A 16,206-nucleotide genomic window follows, 5' to 3' on the forward strand; every position below is an offset into this window, starting at 1 on the left:
AGAGGGCAGAAAGAATTCCAAAGGATGTTACAGTACTCGAGGGACTGAGTTATGGGACGAGACTGGACAGGCTAAGACTTTACTCCTTGGAGCTTATAAAGGTGTATAAAATTATGAGGAGCAAAGACAGGATGAATGCATTGTCTTTTTCTCAGAGTTGAAGAAATCAAGAACTAAAGGGCATAGATTTAATCCAAGGAAGGGAAATATTTAAGAGGAATTGGAGAGGCAATGACAGACCCCCCACCCCCCAAAAGGTATATGTGGAATAAGCTGCCAGATGCAGTTGGACAGTTAAATGGAATGGAAAGATTTAGGTTATTCACCAAACACTGGCAAAACAGGACTAGCTTTGATAAGGCATTTTGGTTGGCATGGACCAATTGGACCGAAAGGCCTCTTCCCTTGCTGCATAACTATTAGCAAAACGCTCAAGTAAAAGAAAATAGCTGATTGTTTTAATTGATATTTTAGCTATCAATTTACACCTTTAAGTGCAAAATAAACTGCTCACAGTAACAGGGAATCTTTCAAAACAGAATTAAATCATCATTTTAAGCAAATGTTGCTACAAATTGTTAATTCTTTACTAATGTTACATTTGCATGACAAAATTCAATCAATGTAAAGTACTGGTATTAACAGTTATTTAAATGGAGGGAAAGCACAAGCAAAGTAATTCGTTAAGTAGTCTCCTGAAGGGATCAATTTAAAGTTACCATAAATCACTTAAGAAATTCTACAATGACTGAATCATATATTCAGTTCTTGCAAGTTTCACAAGGAATAGCTATTACAAGACATACTGTAGCTATAACCACTACACAGGACATTTTTGACAAATTCATCTCAGACAACTAGCTTTAAGTACAATTCACTTTCTGTAAGTTTTTTATTTGCATTTATAAACTTGGTAATGTACATTGGTATCAATTGGAATTAGTTAAATCACAACATACTTTAAGCCAAGAGTATTTCTTTTTTAAAAAACAGTACTACGTATCCAGCACAGATCAATTTTAATAAATGGCATAATCAAAAGTATTTACAGATCAACTCAGCATTGTGTATAGTGTTAGCTGGAAGGTACATTACAAACATTAATCTTACAAAAAAACACAGTATTTCTCTTTAAACAGTTCAAATATCAACGAATTGAACAAATTTCAGCTCTGAAGCTTCAAGTGTGAAAGTAACACGATGCATTAGAAGTTTTTTTTTGTAACTCTGGTGCTTGTGTTAAATTCTAACTGAAAAAAGATTGAAATGTACTCTATGGTATCTGTACAAGAAATAATTTGGATGGTCCCCATTTAGCTCCAACAACAGGAACTCTACCCAAAATTATCATAAAACATAAAAAGGAACGCGTAGGTGCAATAGCAACTGGTCTTCCAAGATTAATGAAATAGAATGGATTCTATTCAGCCTCAACTTCTAAATCTGATGTGGAAGCACTTGAAAAACATTACTAGATTTGAAAACACCATGAATAATGTGCATTTTAAAAACATTAGTAAGTTTGTGGTTGCTACCTTAGTCTTTCCCCTTTGTAGATCAGCTGTCTTGTATACTACTGCTACTACAGATAAAGATTAGACATTTTCTAGACAAAATGTTGGGATATTACACAAACAGGCTATACAAACCAGTAGCAGCAACACACTTGTATGACAGTTTCTAAAGGATCTTATCAATGTTCTATTATTCTACACATTTCTTTTAATTGCAGGATCCAAAGTCCAGTCCAAAGAATCTGCTTTTCCCTGTCTTGATCAACATTTTTCATTGGAGGAATACAACATTATATCTGCTATAAATTGTGCTGGGATGGTTTCATGAAAGCAGATACATCAAGATCATGGCCTTTGTTACACTGTTCCCACAAGGCCTAAAAACAAATGAGAATTAAGAGTTATGCATGACAAGTATTGAACACCTTGGCAGTGATGAAACAGAATCAAATATGCAATCAATGACACAAACCCTGAGTAAAAAGGATGAAAGTCAGATGTGGGTACAATACACAAACTTCTATTTATGATGGTTTTGATATACTGTGCATTATGCTGATGCCAAACAGCCAAGAATCATACAAGCAGTGATAAAAAAAAAATACAGTTCATAGGTTACACTCATTTTTGGCATATTGAGTGCAAACTGAAAAATAAAGAACTGGTGAATTCTCAGTCTAAGCAATGATACTATTTCAGCCAATCTGTTGTGGAAATCAGTTGAACTGGGGTGATATAATGTACAAAACATCTACAGCACTCAAATTTGCAATGCATCTTTATTTATGGAATCGAGGAATTCCAGGTATTTGTTACTCTTCTTTCAAAATACACTGCAAGCTACTATCTATTCATTAAAAGGTAAATATTTAACTAATTTGCAATAATCACAAATTCAAAATATTTGATAAAGTGTATGATACGACTTACCCTGGTTGCCCTAGTGATGCTGTTTGGTGAATTCAAAGCTACCAACTGACTTAAGATGTGATGCATCTCTTTTCTGGATTCCTTGTTGGGTTCCATTACTGTGCAAAATAAAATATCCAATAATCCAAATTCAGTACATTCCTCTTACAAAATTGTTTCTTTAATTTCAAATCAGAGACTGTCTACATTTATTTTAGTATTTCAAGCTCATAACCTTCACTCAGATACAAACTCTTACTGTTTTGTATTCAAATGCTAGGTACAGTAGTAAACATTTTTGCAAAATTTCATGTTTTTAACATATCCTGTACCTGTGCAGAGCTCATACCCACCTTTACAAGAACAATTATATTACAAATGTCATTCAATTCAGAGAAGATTGTAAGCTCAAATCCCATTTAAGAAATGAGCAAATATCTACACTGGCATTTCAATGCAGTATTAAAAGGAAAAACACATGACTGGAGATGCTATCATTTGAATAAGACAAGCATTTGATCAGCACTACCAGGTGAATGCAAAAGATCGCACTTGTCACCATGAAGTTCTGCCAACAATGGTTGCATCATCAGCAGGCTGATGGATGGCATTTGAGCCACACAGTCATGGGTGTAGAAAGAGTACAGCAATGGGCTAAGCACACATTTCTGAGGTGTGTTAATGTTGACTGTAAATTTATTATCAAAGTACATACAGTAAATATCACCAGACACTACCTTAAGACTCATTTTCTTGCAGCCAGTTACAAGAAAAAATACAACGGAATTTTATAAAAATTTCATATTAACACCAAAAGACAAACTGCACAAAAAAATGGCAGGCGGATTTTAATGCGGACAAGTGTGAAGTGTTGCACTTTGGGATGACAAGCTTTTGGGACAAGTTACACAGTGAGCGGTGGGGTGCTGAGCGCAGTAGAACATAGGGATTTGGGAATACAGATCCATAATTCCTTGAAAATGGTGTCAGAGGTAGACAGGATCGTAGAGTGTTTTTTATACATTGGCCTTCATAAATCAAAGTATTGAGTGCAGGAGTTGGGATGTTTTGCTGAAGTTGAATAAGACATTGATGAGGCCCAATTTGGAGTGTTATGTGCAGTTTTGGTCACCTACCTACAGGAAAGATGTCAATAAGATTGAAAGAGTGCAGAGAAAATTTATAAGGATGTTGCCAGCAGGTTTTTCCCCATTGAGATTTTGGGTGAGACTACGACTAGAGATCATGGGTTGAGTGAAAGGTGAAATGTTTAAGGGAAACATGATGGGGAACTTCTTCACCCAGAGGGTGGTGAGAGTGTGGAACGAACTGCCAGTTTAAGTGGTGTATGCAGGTTACATTTCAACATTTAAGAGAAATTTGGATAGATATGCACATAGACAGGTGGGGTTTGAAGGGCTATGGTCCAGGTAGGTCAATGGGACGAGGCAGATTAATAATTCAGTATAGATTAGATAGGCTAAAGGCCTTTTTTCTGCTATGGTGTTCTATGAATCTAAAAATACTGAGATCAGGAGTTATGAAGTGTCCTTGAAAGTGACTTTGTAGATCATAAAAGCTTTGCAGAGTATTCATGAATAAATTATCCACACAGACTCAGGAACCCAATAATTGTAAGGCAATAACTGTTTCTGAACCTGGTGCTGCAAATCCTAAAGCTCTTGCTCCTCCTACCCAATCTTAGTAGCGAGAAAAGGGCAAAGCCTGAATGGTGGGGGGTTTTTGATAATGGATGTTCCTTTCCAATGTGTATCTATAGAAGATGCACATCACAAACAGTTATTTTGACCAATAGAACATGGATGTTTATTGAAGCTTGGGGTACACAAATTCCTTTCCACATTTCCTACTTCCTACATTGGCTATTCCACTAAAGTGCTTTGAAATATCCTCATTGTGAAAAGGTTTCACAAATGAAAATCATTGATTAATAAAAATTCAGGCTATTTAAAATTAAAGAGAAAATTGCTCTCCAATTTCTTTGATTACTGAAACAGATCCTCATATATGGTGTATCTTGTACAAAGCATCTAGCCTTCCTTTTAAAGCATACAGAAAAGCCGCACTGGCCAGAGGTAGTAAACTATTTCAGAGATCCATTATTCAGTAGATAACCAAACAATATTCTCTTTGCCTCTTATTAAGATGACTTACTGTCTTCATTAGTCCACTTAGTCCAATCTTCACAAATATAGCCCCTTAATTATTTTACACACCTCAGACTCTACAAATGATCTCCAAACTTTTAATTTCCTTAAAATAAAGAAATACTTGATAAATAATTTATTTAAAATTGGAAATTCTTGCAAGACCATTTTCAAAGCCTTAAATTCCCCAATATAGTTTTCTGTAGTCCAAGTAGTAGGACATCCCTAATAAATCCTAAGCATCATACCTACTAATAAAATAAAACTAAACATTTTTAAATGAGGTGTTTAAACAGACTTACTTTATTTGTTTTTCCCTGCCTTTGACATGGTCCTCTACATTAACAAACTAGAATTGGTCCTCTTGATTAATGATAATTAATAACTGTCAGAGCAGTGCTGCCAGGATAATGAAGGACACGACCCACCCAGCCAACACACTTTTTGTCCCTCTTCCCTCCGGGAGAAGGCTCAGGAGCTTGAAGACTCATACGGCCAGATTTGGGAACAGCTTCTTTCCAACTGTGATAAGACTGCTGAGCGGATCCTGACCCAGATCTGGGCCGTACCCTCCAAATATCCGGACCTGCCTCTCGGTTTTTTTTTTTTGCACTACCTTACTTCCCATTCTTCTATTTTCTATTTATGATTTATAATTTAAATTTTTAATATTTACTGATTTTAACTATTTTTAATATTTAATATTTGTAATCCAGGGAGTGGGAAGCGCAGAATCAAATATCGCTGTGATGATTATACATTCTAGTACCAATTGTTTAGCGACAATAAAGTATAAAGTGATGATAAACTGAGGGATATGTTGATTGAGCTTACAGATCCTGGGGTGCTATATCTAAGATTAATTTGTTCTATTTAGCAAAATGATTTTAATACCACACAACAAAAGTCCTCCTGGTCTTCAGAAGAAGGGCTGCAAGAGTGTTGACGAGGTTATAACTTATTCCATTGATACAGTCCAGTTTGACAGTTCTCCTTTAGCATTTGGCCAGCTGACTCACCAGTGGTGCTACTATGCCACTTCTTAAACAGATGATATACTTCACCAAATTAAATACATTTTGCACTTATACACTGGTGGCCACATAAGATTTGCTTACCCATGGCTGATTTAACACCATGAGATTTCATGAAGTATGTAATCAATGTTGAAAGCTTAGAGCATTCTCTCCCCCAACTGTTCCCACAATGCCATCCTTCTAATCTTCCCTCTTTGGAAAAAGGGAAACATCAAAACCCATGAGCATGATGTTAGATTGCTGCTTAACGAATCTGTGGAACTAAACCACTGATGCCCAGGAGAGTAACTTTGCTAAGTTAACTCAGATTCCAATTGTTTGTTTTATCTGCATGTTAGCTTGGTATACAAAATAGGGGTTCCCCTTATTTGTCTTTGAACATAACCGGTGACTCTTGTGTTCTTTTTACCACACATTTTCAAGAATTTAGGGAAAGGCTCATGTTCCACACTTTAGTCTGCTCTTGAAAACTTGCCTTTGGGGTTCCACATGAGCTTCAGCACCTTAGTAGAAATTATTGTCTAACTTATTCTAAACATTGGTCATTTTATTCTAGTTGAATCTTTTGAAGTATGAAATTGGATGAAAATTTTCAGAAATTTTGGGATGACTTGCCAATTCAAATTTTCTACTGGTTACATTTTCTGAAAGCATTCCCCCAGGAACAAAAACCATAGTAAATGCTATATCTGTTAGATGACTGAGCCTGGTTTCTTCTCTTGACATATTGTATGTGTTTTTACATTAAAATGTATAAGTCATTGAATTTACAGTCCACGTTAGCCTATCGTACCTGGTGCAGTTTTTTTTTTTAAAAGACCGCTAGTTAGACCTCCACCCCCCCCCCACCTTTTCATTCTATTTAAATTCCTCTTTGAAGGTTCATAATGAGTTACATTTTCAATCAGTGTCTTCAAGACCATAACTCTGAAAATAAAGAGAAAACCTTTTTCTTTGCAAAACATCTTTAATCTGCATCCTTTGCTTACAGAGTTCAAAATTAAATTGACTCTTTGCAGTTTTGTTTGTGTGACCTACCTGATTGCTGTTGAACTTGGAGATGTACATAAGGATGTTCAAGTAGTGCCGAAACAGATATCCTTTCCTTTGGATTCCGTAACAAGCATTTCTATCGATATGAAATAAGTTTCAATTTGTGCAGTAAGCAGAGACCACACAATACTTCTAGATTACCAGCCATGATACAAATGCAGACCTTGACTTTGAAATGAAAAATTTTCAACAGTAAATGTTTTCCTCACAAATATGAGGGGCGATTGATAAGTTCGTGGCCTAAGGTAGAAGAAGATGAGTTATGCAGCTCTCGTTACATGCACGTGCAGTTCAATTCTTTGAGTGATTATGCAGAACGTTTGAAGTAATAACTCATCTCCTTCTACCTTAGGCCACGAACTTATCAATCACCCCCCATCCCCAGCCACTTTCTGGAGGTCCAAGATGCCAGCTTCTACAAAGAAGGGATTCGTATGCTCCACGACCGCTGGACTAAGTATGTAAATGTAGGGAAAATAAATGTGCTAGGTTTTCTAAAATTGACTGCTTCTACCTTAGGCCACAAACTTATCAATCACCCCTCGTAGTTAACACATTGATATTCACTGCACCATAAGTTGTAAATAGATTACAACATCAGACTCAATAGCGGCCAGCTAAATTTTGGAATGTTTAATATGTGGAAGTTTGAAGGACAAAAGGTTTCCCTTACATTCATGACCAACTCAAAGCCAAATCACTGCTCCACACAACTGCAACAATAGAGCATCTTCCTTTGGCTCAAATATCTACTGCTCAGTACAAGTTCTCCCACGCCCTATGTTTCTTTTTATTATTTGATAGAAAACTATTTACCTTCAGTACATCAAGCAGATCCTGTTCTGCAATAGCAGGGAATTGAATTTCATGGTTTAGGTCTGTAATAGCCTGTAATTTGCTGATCTGGTTTGTAAGGTGCTGAAAAGGAGTCTTTCCATAAGTCATGTAGTACAAGATGCAGCCTAGAGACCACACATCACTCTTTGGACTTATCTGTAATGAAGTACACAATGAACTTTGAATTATTCTACGTATACTTCTTGTAAAGACATAAGACATAGGAACAGAATTCAGCCATTGAGCCCTGACTTTACTCTGACATTCAATCATGGATTGTCTATTATTCCCTCCCAACCCTTTTCTATTGCCTTCTCCCATAACCTTCGATTCCTTTCTTGGTCAAAAGACTATCAAACTCTGTTTTACATATACCTGGAATAGGGGAGAGAAGAGGCTGTCATCAAGCTGGGAGAGAGATCTGCCAGTGTAAAACATAAGACAGTATAAATTGGAAGCAGAGGACAGTCTATGGGAGTGAAGGAATAGGGGAGGGGCTGTTGTCTGAAAGAAACAGATCAAGAGAGGGCATCCACGTGACTTGTAAAGGAGGCAGCAATGGACACCCAGTCAAATGATAGGGTGGAATGAGCTGAGGAAAACAGAAATTACTGGTGTGACTTCATTAGAAAAAAGTCACTAGCTGTCCACTCTATCCATGCCTCTTGTCATCTTGTACACATCTATCAAATCAGCTCTCATCCCTCAATCACTCCAAAGGGAAAAGCCCTAGCTCACTGAACCAAGGTTCCAGAAATGAGGTTCCAACTGTTTTGATCTCACTTGAGTGACTAATTGACCATTCCATTCCTGTGGATTGAACCAAGGTTCTGCAAACTGCGCCTTCACCTCTGAATAAGGTTGTGTCACCTAGGCTGCAAAGCACATCCCAGAAACATCCCTTCTCTTCCAATGTGATACATCATTAACTTCATTAATTTACCACGGATTGATCATTCTGCATAGAGCAATTATTTTCTAATGGAATGCACTTTTGTCGAGAATTTAAATATATCTTCTTAAATGTGTCTTTTTGTAATTAGTTTTTACATTTAATTTTCCAGTACACAGTCAGGAAGGACATACAGGAGCCTGAAAACACACACCCAATGTTTAAAGAACAACGTCATCAGATTTCTAAATGAACCATGAACGCTACCCCCCACCCACACTATTTTTTTCTACATTTCTTGTAGTTTTTTTTAAATGTATTATACTGTACTGCTGCCACAAAACAAATTTCATGGCATATGTCAAGGATAATAAACCTGATTCACATTAGAAACTCTATATTCATACTTGTATAACATCTATTTAATTCACTATTTTTACATACTTTGGCTGCCAAAGAAAATTGGCCAAACCTGAAGTAAATAATTAAATGAGAGTGATCTTCTTGAGGTCACCCCAGCCTTCATATACTTGCCTAAATGTCACTTATTTATCAACGCTGCCTGATGCACAGACTATTACATTTGCTGTTCTCAGTCTGACATTCCATCTTTCTCACATCACAGCAACAGTTACCCATGTGTTCTTACCCCAGTCCTTGCAACACAACAGCAATCTGCACACTTTTACTCAAGTCCTAGATTATTAGTTGCCATTTTTCCCTTCTTCGCCCTTGTACCTAAAATATTTTCAATCTTTTGTAATCTTTCACCTCTCTAATTATTCCAGAAAGCTCCTACTCACTAATATCCCTCTCTCATTACAATTTCTTCCAAATGGACACTTAAGTCAAAATCCTCATTAATTCTTTATTCATTGGTCCCTATCTGTGGCAGATCAGAATGCTCTTTACCTTTCTGCCATTCCCCACAAGTTTTTATTGTAAACCAGTAATTCATTTTCAAAACACAAGGACAATTTTTCTAATAGTTTCAACTACCAAATAGTAAAATATATATTAACATGCGTAGATGCAACTATTCAATATAGAATATGTAGGCAACAGTTCTTACCTTTGACCTATGCCTACTTTCACCATTGGAGGAAATACCCTTAATGGTTTCAGGTGCCATGAAATTTATTGTGCCCACCTGAGAGAGATATAACATTAGTGAAACAATCTCAGAATACTCATCAGGCTTAAAACCGTATCATGATCACATTTTTAATGTTCTTTCTTTTCCTGTTAAATTCCTTCAGATGTTGTGGCAGCTTTGTACTTATGTGTACTTAAGACAAGAAAAGCAAAACAATTTGTTCATTTATTATGTGCCGTGGTGTATGACATAGTTTACCATAGTCCTTCCGTGACCAAGATTGTTCTTGGCAAATTTTTCTATGGAAGTCGTTTACCATTGCCTTCTTCTAGGCAATGTCTTTACAAGACAGGTGACCCCAGCCAATATCAATACTCTTCAGAGATTGTCTGCCTGGTATCAGTGGTCATGTACAGTAACCAGGACTTATGATATGACCCAACTGCTCATACGACCATCCACGACCTGCTCCCATGGCTTTATGGGACCCTGATTGGTGGGGCTAAGCAGATGCTACACCTTGCCCAACAGTGACCTGCAGGCTAACTAAAAGCATACTATCAACACATTCTTTCCAACAAAAAGGGAAAACCTCAGTCATTTAATCTCCTTTTATAATTCAATGATGGACTAGGCACTGCATGTTTTTGCAGTACATTGTTTTTCTTACAATTTGCTCAAATCTATGTACCAGCACATGGCAGAATTCAATTTCATATAGTGGTTTCTAATTGGCACGGGTCCGAGGAAGTTTTGGGTTGGTGTAATGTGTAGATGGTAAGAGATTGCTTCTAAAACAGGAGGTATGGATATCTGTTTGATTGAAAACTGTGTTGTAGAATTCCAGATTTTCTTGAGATGTAAAAATTCATTTTGAATTACCAAAAGTAAAAACACTTGCTAAAGTATAAATTTAAAAGGATGTAAAGTGCTGCAGTGCTCAGTGAGTCAAACAATGCTGAAAGAGAAAAAGTGTTACTGTTTTAGACTGAAGTTTTCTTTCAGTTCTCTTTTTTTTAAAAAAAAAGCTGTGCATATAAGTCAGAGAGATACAGCAAGGAAACATATCCATATCTCCTGTTTTAGAAGCAATCTCTTACCATCTACACATTACACCAACCCAAAACTTCCTCAGACCCATGCCAATGAGAAACTGCTCGGTACTTCCGAGCCAACACCATGCACCCATTTTTACACTAATGCTACTCTAACTTATTTTATTCTCATATTCCCATGAATTCTTTCAAACTTCAAGCCACCTCCCCCAAAGATTCTACCACTCACGTATTCCAGGAGAAATTTACAATGGCTGTTTAACCTCATAACACACATTTTTTTTTAGATGGAAGAAATTGGAGCATCTGCAGAAAATTTATGCTGTCATATGGTGAAAATGTGCAAATTCTACAAGCAGCATTAGTGGTCAAGATTGAACCTCTCCCCACTAAAGTAGTCAACCCAAATAGTGATTAGTATTTTATACAATTAGCACACATGGCTACATATCAAGCCACCAAATTCTTTGTAAAACTCTGCAATACTCACCAATGCATCTTTACTAATACTTGTCACATCTGGTTGTATCTCATTTGCAATGCCAAAATCTATTAACTTCAGCATTCCCTCAACCATCAGAAAATTAGCTGGTTTCAGGTCACTATGAATAATACCTTAAAAGAAAAACAAAATGCTTTCTTATATGCCAAGGATGAATTTACAACAACTTTGAAATGCCCATAAATCATGCTGAATAAAATGCATACTCCAGTAAATTTAATTTAGATCTCTGCAAGCTCTCTAAATTGGGTGTAACAGTTTGAGTTAAGTAAATAATATCACTTTCTGTTAATGCCATTGACTAACCAAACTGCAGGACAAGTTAGTTTCTACGAGGCTGTAAATAATAATATTAAGTACTTTATTGATCCTGAGTGGGAAATTATTTTGTTACAGCAGCAACATTTAAAAACACACTACGAAATAATAAAACAGACCATTGTACTATGATTCGTGTTCTCCTGTTGCACAGAGATGAATGGCTGTATATGCTTATTGCATTGGGTAGGAAAGAACTTTTGAACAGTCATCTACATTGATCTATATGCAAACACAGAAGCTAAACCAGAAAAGGATATCAGATTATTTTCTATGAATTATGGTAAATCAAATAGGTTTCTAAAATGAGATGTCAACGTTCACAATTACTAAATGAGTTATTTAAAAAAAATGAGGTTCAGAAACAACTGTCCATTTATGTTAAAGGTAATCTAAACTAACACTTACCATGCTGATGAATTGTGTGAACAGCTTTCAACATATTTTCCCAATATAGTTTGCGCTCCAGTGGATTGATTACCTTTTTCCTTCGCAGCAAAGTGTTCAAATCTATGTTACCACATTCCATCACCATGTAGATACAATTGTCTGTGACCTCACTGTATTAAACAAATAAATTTGAATGTTTTAAAAACACAAGACAGTGGAGATGACAGGGAGGGGTGGGATAATGGAGAGCAGCTGGTCAAAGGGGAAGGATAAGTCTTTGCCTGGGTAGAGGAAAAGTTCAGCCATTTGGGCAGAGTTGTCCATTGGTCGTAAGGGAACCAACAGGATGCTCCCAACAAAGTCATTGAGAAGAGCAATACATCTGGCTCCCTTACAAGTTAAAGCAGAACATGTATAATATATTGTTTTTAACATAGCCACATATGTTTATTAATACATTTTATACCAAGTAACTGCAGAATTTAATAGGGCAGCATCTAATAGTTTGATCAAAAAGTAGAAAAATTATAGTAGAAGCTACAGCCTACAAAAAAAAAGCAAAACAAAATATATTTAGGAAATAGAATAGAATAGAATAGTACAGCACAGTACAGGCCTTTCGGCCCACAATGTTGTGCCGACCCTCAAACCCTGCCTCCCATATAACCCCCCACCTTAAATTCCTCCATATACCTGTCTAGTAGTCTCTTAATTTTCACTAATGTATCTGGCTCCACCACTGACTCAGGCAGTGCATTCCACACACCAACCACTCTCTGAGTAAAAAACCTTCCTCTAATATCCCCCTTGAACTTCCCACCCCTTACCTTAAAGCCATGTCCTCTTGTATAGAGCAGTGGTGCCCTGGGGAAGAGGCACTGGCTGTCCACTCTATCTATTCCTCTTATCATCTTGTACACCTCTATCATGTCTCCTCTCATCCTCCTTCTCTCCAAAGAGTAAAGCCCGAGCTCCCTTACTCTCTGATCATAATCCATACTCTCTAAACCAGGCAGCATCCTGGTAGCTCTCCTCTGTACCCTTTCCAATGCTTCCACATCCTTCCTATAGTGAGGTGACCAGAACTGGACACAGTACTCCAAGTGTGGCCTAACCAGAGTTTTATAGAGCTGCATCATTACCTCGCGACTCTTAAACTCTATCCCTCGACTTATGAAAGCTAACACCCCATAAGCTTTCTTAACTACCCTATCTACCTGTGAGGCAAATTTCAGGGATCTGTGGACACATACCCCCAGATCCCTCTGCTCCTCCACACTACAAAGTATCCTGCCACTTACTTTGTACTCTGCCTTGGAGTTTGTCCTTCCAAAGTGTACCACCTCACACTTCTCTGGGTTGAACTCCATCTGCCACTTCTCAGCCCACTTCTGCATCCTATCAATGTCTCTCTGCAATCTTCGACAATCCTCGACACTATCTACAACACTACCAACCTTTGTGTCGTCTGTAAACTTGCCAACCTACCCTTCTACCCCGACATCCAGGTCATTAATAAAAATCACGAAAAGTAGAGGTCCCAGAACCGATCCTTGTGGGACACCACTGGTCACAACCCTCCAATCCGAATGTACTCCCTCCACCACGACCCTCTGCCTTCTGCAGGCAAGCCAATTCTGAATCCAGCTGGCCAAACTTCACTGGATCCCATGCCTTCTGACTTTCTGAATAAGCCTACCATGTGGAACCTTGTCAAATGCCTTACTAAAATCCATGTAGATCACATCCACTGCGCTACCCTCATCTATATGTCTGGTCAACTCCTCAAAGAACTCTATCAGACTTGTTGGACACAATCTGCCCTTCACAAAGCCATGCTGACTGTCCCTGATCAGACCATGATTCTCTAAATGCCCAGAGATCCTATCTCTAAGAATCTTTTCCAACAGTTTTCCCACCACAGACGTAAGGCTCACTGGTCTATAATTACTCGGACTGTCCCTACTACCCTTTTTGAACAAGGGGACAACATTCGCCTCCCTCCAATCCTCTGGTACCATTTCCGTGGAGAACGAGGACATAAAGATCCTAGCCAGAGGCTCAGTAATCTCTTCCCTCGCCTCGTGGAGCAGCCTGGGGAATATTCCGTCCGGCCCCGGGGACTTACCCGTCCTAATGTATTTTAACAACTCCAACACCTCCTCTCCCTTAATATCAACATGCTCCAGAACATCAACCTCACTCATATTATTGGGAGAGTTTAAAATGAATGTTTTGCAGCCATTGATCATCTTCATTTATTTTGAACAAATCAAGCTAAGAAAATGGTCTGGTCAATTCACTGGGCATTTGAGAGAGACACTGTCCCAAAATAGCATGCCATGTACAGACATAGATTACATGGTTACTGCTAATTAGATACCACAATGACAAATCCGTGTAAATAGTGATTATACCATGACAGATTGTTGTTTTGAATTCAAGCATGGCACTTGGGATAAAAAGCAAGCTGGGACATCTAGAGGTACAAACAATTTTAAGCAATGGAAAAATTATTTTATAATACAACTGCAAAATGAAGAACATGGGAAATGTTATCCATTGTTGCAAGGTAATGAAGTCAACATTGACAACTGTATGAAAATATAATACAGTAGATTCCAGTTAATTGGGTCACATCAGGACCAGTACATATTGCCCAATTAAGCAGCTGCCCCAATTAGCCAGTATCATGGAAATAGTTAAAAAGATCAAACTACCGTTTAACTGAGAAGTAATTAATGTATTTATTTAAAGTGGATATATTTGCGGATTGACCATAGTATTGAATAACAAAGCAAGTTTAAGGAGCCACATGCCTGCCCCAGCTACAATTTTAAAAATGTGCTTCGATGTTAGCATCATTAATTTTGACTACAACTTATAAAACCCAACACCACCTGAGTAGCTTGCCCTTGGATTTTAATTCCCCTGCTTTGGAGTTTGTATTTCATCACCATGTTCTCACATTGCTGCTAGCACAGAAGATATTACATAATACACAAAGCCAAATTTCAACAAGCTACAAAGTAATCAAGCTTACTAAAAAAACTACTCACTAATCAAAGAGCTTGATTATCTTGTCACTGTATGGTTGTAGACGTTTCAAGAATTCAATTTCATCCTTGTAGCCAGCTATTGCCTGTTCATCTGCATTTTCCAGGTTCACTTGCTTAACAGCGTACAGCTGTTTCTTCCGATCTAAAACTTGGTATACCTGGTAAGAATAAAACAGTATACTGTCCAGATAAAGAATGCTTCTAATTCAGTTCCTTCAATCTGCACCCAGATTTAAACAGAAACACTACATTTCAACTCTACCACCCATGAAAACTCCTTTAACTTTTCTACCGCAAACACGAGGAATTCTGCAGATGCTGGAAATTCAAGCAACACACATCAAAGTTGCTGGTGAACGCAGCAGGCGAGGCAGCATTTCTAGGAAGAGGTACAGTCGACATTTCGGGCCGAGACCCTTCGTCAGGACTAACTGAAGGAAGAGCTAGTAAGAGATTTGAAAGTGGGAGGGGGAGGGGGAGATCCAAAATGATAGGAGAAGACAGGAGGGGGAGGGATGGAGCCAAGAGCTGGACAGGTGATTGGCAAAAGGGATATGAGAGGATCACGGGACAGGAGGCCCAGGGAGAAGGGGGGGTGGGAACCCAGAGGATGGGCAAGGGGTATAGTCAGAGGGACAGAGGGAGAAAAAGGAGAGAGAGAGAAAGAATGTGTGTATATCAATAAATAACGGATGGGGTACGAGGGGGAGTTGGGGCATTAGTGGAAGTTAGAGAAGTCAATGTTCATGCCATCAGGTTGGAGGCTACCCAGACCGAATATAAGGTGTTGGAGGACATCCATGCCACCTATAAGCTTACTGATCCTAAGAAATGGGGACAACGACCAGCCTTGTTTAAACTTCTATCAGATAAATGACCTGACAAAGTGATGGAGAATACAATCTTTGATATAGCTACAGTACAGTACAACAACAAAACATGAAAATATCCAAGGAGCGTGAATACTTTTTATCGGCACTGTAACGGCTTCGTTCCACTGTTCTGCTCTCCATTCCTATTTTTCTTTTGTTGATTAGCTATTCTACTTTAACCATCTCAGCAGAAGATTTCTTATACCAATAATAAATAAGCATCCTGTGGTTACTAACCCCCTCTGCCAATGGAAACAATCTTTCCTTTTAAAAGAAAATCTCCAAAACCCTTTACATGATTTTCAACAATTAACATTTCCTGAATCTTTACTGTTGGAAGGAGACCAACCCCAAGTTCTTGCATCTCTTAACTGAAGTCTTTCGCAAAAGTCTAGTAAATCTAAACATACAGGATATACAAGCTGAAGCCCAGGACATGCCGTAAAGATTTTAATTTCCTTTTGAACTCAAAACCCTCTACTGCAAGAGACATTAATTTTTTTT

At 37.9% G+C, this 16,206-nt stretch overlaps 1 protein-coding gene across 4 annotated transcripts in view; it reads right to left on the bottom strand.

Moving 5' to 3' along the window:
• Positions 1-666: 666 nt before the first annotated feature.
• ttk (ttk protein kinase) overlaps positions 667-16,206 on the bottom strand; it is a 43,046-nt gene continuing 27,506 nt past the window's right edge. For 2 of the 4 annotated variants that reach the window (XM_072250148.1, XM_072250144.1), the window contains 8 exons: positions 14,831-14,988; positions 11,790-11,941; positions 11,052-11,176; positions 9,483-9,560; positions 7,498-7,674; positions 6,667-6,757; positions 2,445-2,542; positions 667-1,891 (listed from right to left, as the gene is read on the bottom strand). In XM_072250148.1, coding sequence (XP_072106249.1) covers positions 1,814-1,891; positions 2,445-2,542; positions 6,667-6,757; positions 7,498-7,674; positions 9,483-9,560; positions 11,052-11,176; positions 11,790-11,941; positions 14,831-14,988 — 957 coding nt within the window. In that variant the 3' untranslated portion in view covers positions 667-1,813. Of the gene's footprint in view, positions 1,892-2,444; positions 2,543-6,666; positions 6,758-7,497; positions 7,675-9,482; positions 9,561-11,051; positions 11,177-11,789; positions 11,942-14,830; positions 14,989-16,206 lie in introns of those variants that run through there. The other 2 variants (XM_072250154.1, XM_072250153.1) reach the window with 2 other exon arrangements.

Source organism: Mobula birostris, chromosome 2 (genome assembly GCF_030028105.1).
Source record: "Mobula birostris isolate sMobBir1 chromosome 2, sMobBir1.hap1, whole genome shotgun sequence".
NCBI lineage: Eukaryota > Metazoa > Chordata > Chondrichthyes > Myliobatiformes > Myliobatidae > Mobula > Mobula birostris.